The sequence below is a fragment of the Chiloscyllium plagiosum genome, unplaced genomic scaffold, assembly GCF_037043375.1.
Source record: "Chiloscyllium plagiosum isolate Xiang-an unplaced genomic scaffold, Cpla_swu_hap1 HiC_scaffold_23, whole genome shotgun sequence".
Classification (NCBI taxonomy): Eukaryota; Metazoa; Chordata; class Chondrichthyes; order Orectolobiformes; family Hemiscylliidae; genus Chiloscyllium; species Chiloscyllium plagiosum.
In genome coordinates this window covers 49,030,926-49,042,421 of record NW_028270161.1, presented here as the reverse complement: position 1 = coordinate 49,042,421, position 11,496 = coordinate 49,030,926, and the positions used below count along the sequence as shown (strand labels likewise).

At 42.2% G+C, this 11,496-nt stretch overlaps 1 protein-coding gene across 1 annotated transcript in view; it reads left to right on the top strand.

Moving 5' to 3' along the window:
- Positions 1-5,021: 5,021 nt before the first annotated feature.
- slc15a5 (solute carrier family 15 member 5) overlaps positions 5,022-11,496 on the top strand; it is a 31,112-nt gene continuing 24,637 nt past the window's right edge. The window contains exons 1-2 of the mRNA XM_043713522.2: positions 5,022-5,385; positions 9,327-9,549. Coding sequence (XP_043569457.2) covers positions 5,022-5,385; positions 9,327-9,549 — 587 coding nt within the window. The remainder of the gene's footprint in view (positions 5,386-9,326; positions 9,550-11,496) is intronic.

The window sequence follows — 11,496 nt, the reverse complement described above, 5'->3', positions numbered from 1 at the left end:
GTTGTGAGAGGAAAAGGATTTAAAAAGGACACGAAGGACAATGTTTTTACACAGATAGTGGTTAGTGTGTGGAACAAACTTCCAGAGGAAGTGGTGGATGCAGGTACAGTTACAACATTTAAAAGGCATCTAAGTACATGAATAAGAAATGTTTGAAGGGGTATGGGCCAAGTGCAGGCAGGCGGGGCTACTTCAGTCTGGGATGATGGTCAGCGTGGACTCGTTGAACCAAAGGATTTGTTTCCATGTTGAATGACTCTGTGACTTTATGATTGAAAACTGTTGCAAATGAAAGAGAAAGAGCTGGGAATTGGGAATAACTTAATGGTTGGTTCGAGGAGCCAGTGCAGGCAGGATGGGTCAAATCGTCTCTGTCTGTGCTGAAACATTCCATGATTCCTTACATTCTTTTCCAACCCAGATCAGAAAAGAAAATGCTACATTTTCTCTTTTCCAGAATCTTCTGACTGGATGCAGGATTCTTCACAACACACACAGTCCAGTAAATCACACATGCAGCTTCAGAGTGGATCCTCACAGAACCTGGGCTTCTATTTTACGTCAATAGTTGCCATATTCCAGGAGGTGAGTGCAGTCTAAAAGGACCAAAACCACTTTGACAGCTACTGAGACAAGGCAAGGTTTATAAATCAAGTGGGTGAGGGAGTAGGGAGGCATTTGGGTGAGGGTAATGGGTGGTTGAGGAGGTAGGGTGCCAAATGAGTGATGGCAGCAGGTAGGTGAGGAGGTGGCACACTAGGAGATAGGGTGGAAGATTGGTGAGTGAGGGGGTAGAGTGGAAGATGGGTGAAGGGCCCGAGGCGTCCTGTGAATGAAGGTGACAGGTGGGTGTAGGGTTGGGGCTCCAGGTGGAGGAGTTATGGATCACAGTGACGGGGGGGTGAAGGTGTAGCATGCCAGCTTAGGGTGCTATGTGGGGGGGGGTGAAGTGGTAGAGTGGTAGGTGGGCAGGGTGGTAGGGTGTCAGATGGGTGGAGGTAGGAATAGTTTTGTAGGTGGGTAAAAGGGTGCAGTGCCATGTGGATGGGTGAGGAGTTATGGTAACGGTTATATGGGTTAGGGACAGGGGGTGGCTAATGAGTACATTGATAAGGGTGGCGCTAGAGCATTGGATGGTCAGGTTTCTGAGATGAGGACGGTATCAGGTATCAGGGTGTGGGGTGGTCAGTTGGACATCTGGGAGGAACGGTCACATTTCCAATGCAGCAGTGAGGGAGCTGTTAAAGTTGGGTGTTCAGGAAGCAAGGTGGTAGTATCAATTGTATCATGACCCAGGAGTTAGAACAGGTTTTAATCCCTTTAGCTTTTCTCAGGTAACTATTAAGTCAATGTCCCCAAAGTTTCCCATTGTAACTCAAAGTTGGTGACCTATTTTGGGAGCTCGAGATGCCGGGTAATTGCCCACCAAATGTTTAAACCTCCCAAGCACATTCCACCAAGTAAGGTCTTTCAGTGGCCAATTAATACCCACTTAAGTTCTTCGACTTGTTGCCACTAATAGTGACCCAATGCCAGGCTGGAAGCTACACCTTAAATAAATCCTGACAGTTTGCTCGTGGGCTCCCCCTGGAGGTGGGGTTTCCCTCATCCAAAGACATTTACAGCCTCATTGAGGGATCAGTTTCAGAAAGTGGAGGGGGGGGAGGGCATAGTGAGGCTGGGCAGCAGCCCTTATTGCCCCTTCCACGGTCACATGTCACCCTCCACTCCCACTTCCCTACAAGCCCCTCCCCCCTCCTATCTTCACTCACCTGGGCCTGGGATCCAGCAATGATCCAAAGCCTGGACTCCTTTGTCCTGGATGCTGTCAAGCTTCTCGGGTGTTGTTGGAACTGCACCCATCCAGGCCAGTCAAACTCCTGACCTGTGTTCTGCAGATAGTAAACAGGCTTTGGGGAATCAGGGGTGAGTTACTTGTTGTAGTATTCCCAGCCTCTGACCTGCTGTTATAGCTACAGTGTGTATGTGGCGAGTCCAGTTGAGTTTCTGGTCAATGATAACCCCCAGGATGTTGATAGTGGAGGATTCAGTAATGGTAACAAGGGGCGGTGGTTAGATCATCTCTTATTGGAAATGCTCATTGCTTGGCATCAAATTCCACACACTCACACACACACATATATATACACATACACACACACATACATGCGCAGGTTCACATACATGCATACACAGACATATACATGTGTGCTTGTACATAGAGACATGCACATTCACAAATACATGCACATCCACAGAGGTTCACATATACAAACAAACACATGCTCACATGTAAATGCACATACATGGGTATACACACACTCACATGTGCACAGGCATATACATACACATGTGCACATTGTTCTACCTTAAATCCATGGACTGGTGCCCCCTATCACACCTCCCATGACCTTCTGATGGTAATTTGTCCCACCTCTTATCATCACCTTCTCACAATTGATTCTTCTCCTGATCATCACTATCCCCTATCTCCAGGTCAAGCCCCTCACCTAGCTGTTCCCAGTTCTCCCTCTCCAGGTTGTCCCCTTATCTCTCTTTCCTGATCGCTCTCTTTCTTATAAACAAGGATTGTTGCGATGGTCTGCCTGGATATTCGAATGCAGCCGTTTAACAAGGTGGGCTGTATTTGAAGATGACAGCAGCTGTTTGGGAGGATTGTATTTGGCTCTGTGAGTTCACTGCCAGCTGTCTGTCCAGTTAATACTTTTCTACTTAGAATGGCTCACACAAGGGTAGAGGCAGCCAAAGAAGAGGTAAAGGCAGAGAAGTTGATGCCAGATTCCCACTTGTAAAATTTCCTCCATAAAACAGTACAGGAGAGGGATTGAATGGAGCTAACTTTATTGTCACATGTACCCACATGAATGCAATGAAAAGATTTCAAGTCGCCACTTATGGCGCCATCAGGTACAAATTCTCGAATACCAATTCTTAGGGGAAAAATAGAAATAAAAGTCCAGCATGACAGAAATTTAAAAATACAAAATCATAGTGATAAATTAGAAAAGCAAAGAAATAAAACGTTCGGAATAACAAAGAAGAAAAAACAAATATTTTTTAAAAAGAGAATTTAAGACAAAGTCCACTTTGTCCATTTTACGGCTCTGGGTTTGTGATAGAGGTCTGGATGTCTGTGTGTGCGTTGATTCCAAAAGTTAAAAATCACACAACACCAGGTTATAGTCCAACAGGTTTAATTGGAAGCACTAGCTTTCGGAGCGACGCTCCTTCTATCACCTGATGAAGGAGCATCGCTCCGAAAGCTAGTGTGCTTCCAATTAAACCTTTTGGACTACAACCTGGTGTTGTGTGATTTTTAAGTTTGTACACCCCAGTCCAACACCGGCTTCTCCAAATCATGGATACCAGAAGTGTCACCCAGACAGGGATGGCATCGACTGTACTAAGCAGCACTCTCAACACCAGCAACGCAGGCTGACACTTTCAACTCCAACTAAGTAGCATCCCCTTCCCAAAGCCACAACCTGAACGAAAAGCTTGCTTCCCATGACACACGCAAGAAATCGGAGGCTGTGAGATGCCTCGTTTGTGTGTTTATGATTCGCATGGACTTATTTAAACTCGAGCTCCAAAATCCCCACAAAACCGGCGTCACCAGGAATCGGTGGCATTACATTTGAAGACGAGGGAGACTTAAAGTTTTGACTTGACAGACAATCCGGGGGTTTAACAGCGAAACAGTGGGACTGGCCACAAATAATCAGAGGTCTCAAACTCCTGGCCCGGAATTTGGCAGTTGCCCGTCTGGACGTGAACAACTAAAATAAAATGTCCAGGCGAAGGTACAGAATCCTTAAATACACAGACAAACCATGTCCAGAGCAGAGTACAGTCCACCTCCTGACACAGGTGAATGCTCCCGTGTATTATTTCTATATGATAACGATAAATTCCAAATATCCGACGCATTCCTCAATAAAATTAATCCCGTTTCGGCTCTGGCCCGAAGCAATACTGTGAAGATGATCTCATCAACCTATATCCTGGATTTGAAAGAATTCTGATTTTTTTTATCTAAAGGAAACGTTATTTTTTTTCCCCCAATTGCCTTTGATATCACGCAAGAACTTGCACATTTCCAATTAAAGTTAAAAATCACACGACCCCAGGTTATAGCCCAACAAGTTTATTTGGAAGCACAAATTTCCAAATTGGACTATAACATGGTGTCGTGTAATTTTTAAATGTGTCCATCCCCGTCCAACACCGGCACCTCCAAATAATTTCTAGTTCAGGCATTTGTAATATCGACGTTAGAATTATTTATTGAAAAAAAAGCGTGTGAGAAAGAGACGTGTTATACAGTAAAATAAAATTAATAAAATAAAACGATTGGTCTTTACAACGAGGTAATAAAACATTGGAAACAAGCACAGAAAGTGCTGGAGAAAGGTCAGGCATTATCTGTGGATGGTAAACAGAGTTAACGTTTCAAATCCGGTATGTATGACCCTCAAAAACTCGAAACAACTCTGATTTCTCGCCACAGATGCTGCCAGACCTGTTGAGTTTCTCCAGCAATATCTGTTTTGCTTCCAGATTTCTAGCATCTCCAGTAGTTTGTTTTTTTTTTATTCCACTTGGCTTCAGTAAACAAGATGCTGCAGGCAAACTGCCTGAAACGATAAACAAAGCTGTAAATGGTCGATCCGAGGTCAAGGCAGGAAGCTGGGGATATTGATAGCTGCTCTGAAGAAGCAGGTCAGGTAAATATTTCAGTTCCAGTCCCAATATCGCTACTCGAACTGAATTAGCTCACGATTCGAAACGCTGCAATGCTATTATAGCACAAATATTGAGACTACCGAATGGTTAACAATGCTGTAACATCAAGGCGCGATTCGAGGCGATGGAAAAGTCGTATTTGCATGTGGAATTCTGCAGTAAGTGGGACCAGTGTGATAACTAGGTAATTAGATCTATCCCCGCTCCTCCAAAAGTCCTCAGTAAGGCTGTCGCTGAGGCTGTCAGCAACGGCAATGCCGGTTTTGGAAAATCTGCAAGAAGCCAGTGGGCTGAACCCGAGTAAGCGAAATAGTGGGCAAGTGAGAAGCTTTAATCAGGAGCAGTATGCAGGGGCACGCTATTCGAGAAAGAAGCTGCAGATTGTGATTTGCCTGCTTTCGGTGGAGCTGTGCGAGCGCTTTACTTACTTTGGGATAGTGTGTAACATGATTCTGTTTTGCACTCTGAAACTGGGCTACAGGAACTACCAGGCTGCCATTGTCAACCTGTGTTTTGTTGGAGCCTGCACCTTGTCTCCCGTGCTGGTGGGATGGTTTGCAGACTCATGCATGGGGAGAACCAAAGTGGTTTACATCTGTGCACTGCTTCACTTCATAGGTATGAGTCTGTTAGTGTGGCACTTAACGTTTGTTATCATTTGTACACTGCACTCTTCCAATGTCATGGGCAGCATGAAGGTAAGGGGAAGTAAATAAGAGAAAAGGGAAGGTCATATTAATGACATGAGTTTGTTTTTGTCTATTTTGGAGGTGTTGACAGTGACAACTCTCTGTAATTGGCTTTGAGAAGATGCTGGAGAGCTGCTATAGATACAACCACTGTCTTGTTAAAAATAGAGTTCAGGAGCTTTGACCATTATAGTTCCAAGTCAGAGCAATATGTGACTTGGAGGTGGATGATGGAGGTTTGCCATTAAATGGGTGACAGTCATTATTCCAGTCCAGCAAGAGCCATTTTTAGGCAAGTTAGTTCATGGACTTCCAACAGACTTTCAACTTTAAGATCGAGTAAAGGGTCTCATTTTTACAATGATAAAAATATCAATCCAAGCACCAACATGCAGAGGTCCATTACTACTGAGTTCCAATGACAGGCACAGTTGGCATTATAACTTGCATCCAGAGGTTGAGTGTCAAGCTGCACATAACAGTGTTGTAGAAAAAAGAGACACTGTTCGTGTTCTTGAAGAGAATGATATGAATTGTTCTCTTTTACCAGCAAGCCAGAGGGTAAATGCACTGTCCTTGCCCTCCCCCCTGGGAACTGCTCCTGAAGGTAGATTAGGGTGAAAATTAGTCCGATTGTATTGCAACTGAACCTTCAAACTGTGCTTCCTTCCCATCAGCTCCCTGCTGGGAGTGTGGATTGGAAAATATACTCAGTCTATGTTCTTCCAACAAACATGGGAGCTTAAACTTGACTTCTTTCTAAAGCGCTATCATCTTTCAAATGTGCAGATACTATTAGTCATGAAATAAGTATTTTTTAAAAATACTATTACTTTATTATTTTGTTCTTCATTTCTTTAAGTGACTAAGAAATTGCTCCTGTACACAAATTAGAAAAAGTATTAACAGTGGAAATGTATATTCACAAATTTGCAGTTGTTGAGAGATCCTACTTAGTTTCCCATTCAATGAGAGTCTGAAATCATAAAAATTGGTAGCATCACTGCAATATAGAAATCGTTTAAAAATGCAGTGATACTTAACATCAACACAGCCAGCCCACAGAGTAAGAAATTATACCCAGATTACAAGCTGAGCAGATCTGGCCGTAACTGTCAGTGTTGATAGGAAACTGAGGAGCACAGCTGGTCACAAAGACAGATAGAGGCCAAATGGCCAGAAGGCAACGTCGAAGGTGGTTGTGGAGCATGATTGCACTGACCTGCAGCTCCTGGGGCTTGGCATTATATGGATACAGAAGACCAAACCAGAAATATTTGCAAGACTAAACCACAAATGCCTCAGATTCCACAACCCTGACTGGACAACATGTTACATTAGATGTGACCGATGACTATAGTACACAGCAAAAGTCTGTTGCTTGTGTCGAACATAAAACAAAAAAGGATAAACATTAGTAACTCATCAATTAAAAACATATTTGTTAACTATTGGAATTTTTTGCTATAACATTGTAATTCTGTAAAACATTTTTTTAAAAAGGCAATGAAGACTAAGTGGAATAAACTGAGTTTGACTATGGTCTTCTGGCTCTGTATCTAGTCACAATATGATAGAATCAAGACTATATTTTGCATTAATTTATTGCATAAACACTTTTTTGGAGCTTCTTTGCTGGAAATGTATATAGACCGATGTTTGATTTTCTCCTGTTTGGTATCCTTCGCTGCTAACATACTATTTAGTCAACACAAGTGGCTGCAAATTGTCACAATATTACTATTCCATTTAACACCATGATGTTATTGAGTACTGCAATTAGAGGTATATTGTGGGATTTACTGACTGAAAACCTAGTACGAGTGCTATCTTTTTATGATCATGTAATTCTTAATCGTATGCAGTTTATTTTTCCTGTAATTATTTAAATTTTCATGCGATCACAAGCAAGGCAAGAATTTGAAGCCCATCCTTAATTGCCCCTAAACTGGGTATCTTGCTTGGTCATTCAGAGGGTTGTTAAAAGTCAACCACTTTACCGGAGATCTGGAGGTACCCATAGGCCTGAACAGGTCAGGAAATTTGTGAACCAGGTACATATTTATGACAACAGTTTCCTGTCACCATTAGGCTAGCTTAGAATTCCAGATTTAATAATTGAGTTCAAAATTTGCACCCTCTGTATAGCCTTAGGTCTATTAAGATTACTAGTCCAGTGACAATACCATGATGCAAATGCCTCCCCATTTCATATATATTTAGGCAGAAAAGATGTAAAGTTAACTAATAATTGAAGTACACAGTTTTGCAATAAAGAAAGAACTTTTATCAGTTTAGTGTATTTCATATCCTCAGGATATTGCAGAGTATTTTCCAGTCAATAAATTATGCTTGCAGTGCAGTCACTGTTGTAATTTGGAGGAATGTATTTGCCAGAATACACACACCACATTCCCACAAACAGTAATTAGATAATTGATCAGCTCCTTCCAGCATAAACCAGCAGGCGTGGTACCTGCCAGAAACTGGACCTCAGGGCTGATTGCCAGCTGCTGGCACACATTTGCACCACTGAGGGTGGCCTGATCATGCAACCATCTCAAAATTGGGCCTCCTTCAAACTTGTACCACCCTCGAGTAATTCCTGATGTGAGGGACAGAAGTGGTGGGAAATGAAAATGTGAGGGTGGTGATTGCAAACTGAGGCAACCCACTCAGCTGCTCTGAATCATAACTCTTCTGAAATTTCTACTCTTCCAGACTTCATTTTAAAGTGCTTCTTTTTAAACAAGTCTTCTAATTGGCATACACTGCTTAGCCTCAGTAGACTACTGAAAGTCCAATCAATATCTACTTTGCTCACAAGTCTCTCCAAGAAGTTCCTGAACAGGCATCATAGGCCTTATTTATGTACAAAGAATCTGTCACACAGTCGAGGTGACTTATAGTAGTCACTAAAAATACAATGTGACTCGTTTGGTGGCTATGCAAATGCATGCATATGTGTGGGCTGTTGCATTGTGAGATTGCTCATCAATATACAAAATAAGTACAATGTTATGAAAGTTCTCCACAAAATGTATTAGTGATGTTGGGTAATACATGGTAAACAGAATACAAGGAAAATTCTTCCTGCTCACCTTCAAATTGTTGCATTTTACTGCTCCTCGGATGCTGCCTGAACTGCTGTGCTTTTCCAGCACCACTCTAGTCTAGACTCTGGTTTCCAGCATCTGCAGTCATTGTTTTTACGCAAGTGACCCTTTACATCAACTTGAAAAGTCAGACAGAACCTAAGTTTGATATCTTGTCTGAAAGATGACTCTGCTAATGTAATGATTTGGAGATGCCGGTGTTAGACTGGGGTGTACAAAGTTAAAGATCACACAACACCAGGTTATAGTCCAACAGGTTTAATTGGAAGCACTAGCTTTCGGGGTGCTGCTCTTTCATCAGGTGCTTGTGCTTCCGATTAAACCTGTTGGACTATAACGTGGTGTTGTGTGATTTTCAACTCTGCTAATGTAACACGGCTTCCTCAAAATAAGAAAGTATGGCCATGTCACTAGGGTTGTGATGTTAAAGTGATCCTTGCATGTATGTTCAGGACTGACGTCATACATCCTCCCTTATAACATTGAGGAAAATCAGATAATCCTGTGGTGCCCTGACAAACATTCTTCCTTCAACTAACAACAGGGAAAAACATCAGTTGATCCTCCAAATCATTTGCTGTTTAAAAGTTGCTTGACAAATTTTGCCCTTTGCTTGTCAAATTGGTGGCTGCGTTTTCTGAGAGTAGACATTATTTCCAAAACGTTTTGGAATGTCTTAAATTGTGTTAAGCTGCTCTATAAATTAAACAATGGGTGATTAACTTGCTAATAGCTTTCTGTTTGTTCACTGAAGGTACGATCTTGCTGCCTGCTGTTGCATTCCCCTTTGAGGATTTCTATATTGATACTCACCAGAACATTGATGCTCTTGACAAGGGAGAGCAGACTGTGCTGTTTTACATTGGCCTCCTGTCAGCATCTTTGGGTTCTGGAGGAATCCGGGCTGTTGTTTGTCCATTCAGTGCTTACTTACTACAGGAATACGATCAAAGCCAACTTCGAACATTCTTCAACTGGTTAGTGCACTTCCTGGGCTTTTGTTTGTCTGCTTTTTCTTTCACATAAAGGAATACCACTTAGGTATGTTGATGTTGGACGCCTCCTTAATTTGCTGTCGTTTGTGAAAACAATGATATGATTCCTTCCTTCCTTCAGTCCCTGAAGGGTAATCCTACTGACATTGAAACGTGAACCATGTTCGTCTGTCCACACAGATGCCACCTAACCTGAATATTTCCAGTATGTTTTATTTCAGATTTTAAGCAATATTATGTTTTTATTTTTGCGTTTAATTCTCTGCCATTTCACTTCCAGGAAAACTGATGTTGAAGAAGTTCTACTATTTACTCCTTCAGATCTAAAGGAGAATCATAATCAACTTGAAACGTTAACTCTGTTTCTCTCTTTCTACAGACACTGTCAGACCTGCTGAGTTTTGCCTGTACTTTCTGTTTTCATATAATGTTCTTTTTTCACTTTCTTCAAATTGTGGAGTCACGGCAAAAAAGTGGTTGATGGTAAAGAAAGGCGTGCATATATATAACAATTTTCATGATCTCGAGATGTCCCAAAGCAGCACAGTCAATACAGTCAAGAAAGTACTTCTGAAGTGTAGGCACTGTTAAAATACAGACAATGCCACTATCAATTTGCTCATCACAAGTTCCCACAAATGGCAATGGAATAATTACCATCAAGGGCAGCTCAGTGGTTAACACTATTGTCTCACAGCACTTTGGACCCAGGTTTGACTCCAGCCTCATGCAACTGTCTGTGTGGAGTTTGCACATTCTTCCAGTGTCTGTGTGAGTTTCCTCTGGGTGCTCCAGTTCCTCCCACAGTCCAAAGATGTGCAAGTTAGATGAATTGGCCATGTTAAATTGCCTAGCATCTCCAGGGATGTGCAAGCTAGATAAGTTAGCCTGGGAAATGCAGGGTTGCAGGGTTAGAACATAGAACATAGAACAGTACAGCACAGAACAGGCCCTTCAGCCCACGACGTTGTGCCGACCACTGATCCTTATGTATGCACCCTCAAATTTCTGTGACCATACGCATGTCCAGGAGTCTCTAAAATGTCCCCAATGACCTTGCCTCCACAACTGCTGCTCGCAATGCATTCCATGCTCTCACAACTCTCTGTGTAAACAACATGCCTCTGACATCCCCTCTATACTTTCCTCCAACCAGCTTAAAACTATGACCCCTCGTGTTAATCATTTCTGCCCTGGGAAATAGTGTAGGGTGGAGGGGTGGGTTTGGGTGGGATGCTCTTTAGAGGATCAGTGTGGACTCAATGGGCTGAATAGCCTGCTTCTCTACTGTAGGGATTCCATGAATTACTTGTTGATATGTTTCAGTGATGTTAGTTGAGGGAAAGATATTAGCCAAGATATTAGGAGGAGCCTTCCCTTCTCTTTTCTTCTTCATGTAGTGGTTGTGGGATATTTTACAATTACATGAGAGGGCAGATTGGCTTCACTTTAGAGTTTGAGCAGAATGATGGCATCTCCAACAGTGTAACACCCCCTCAGTACCATGCCAGACAGTTAGCCTCAGTTTGGAACTCAGGGCAAGTAAGTACAGTTGAAGCCACAACTTTTTAATTAATTAGTGAGCTACCACTATCCTTAATGTAACAAATTTCACATAGAAGATAGATAAACATTTCTCAAACTATCAAGTGTGGGGCTGAAGCAGTTTGGAATAATAGACATAATAAATAGACAAAAGACTGACAACTTTAGACCATAAACAACAACGACAGATCTCTAAGCACAATGAAGTTTTGCTAAATGTTCATGTTGAATCCCTGGGCATTGTTCTGAGCTCTGTTCCAACAAACCTGCCTGTATTAGCATGCAATCTCACAAGGAGCCTCATGCAGCATTTGAAATACTGTCTCAGTACCACCTCAGTGTTTAGCAATCCTTTTCCAATGATATCACACAATAGCATGTGCA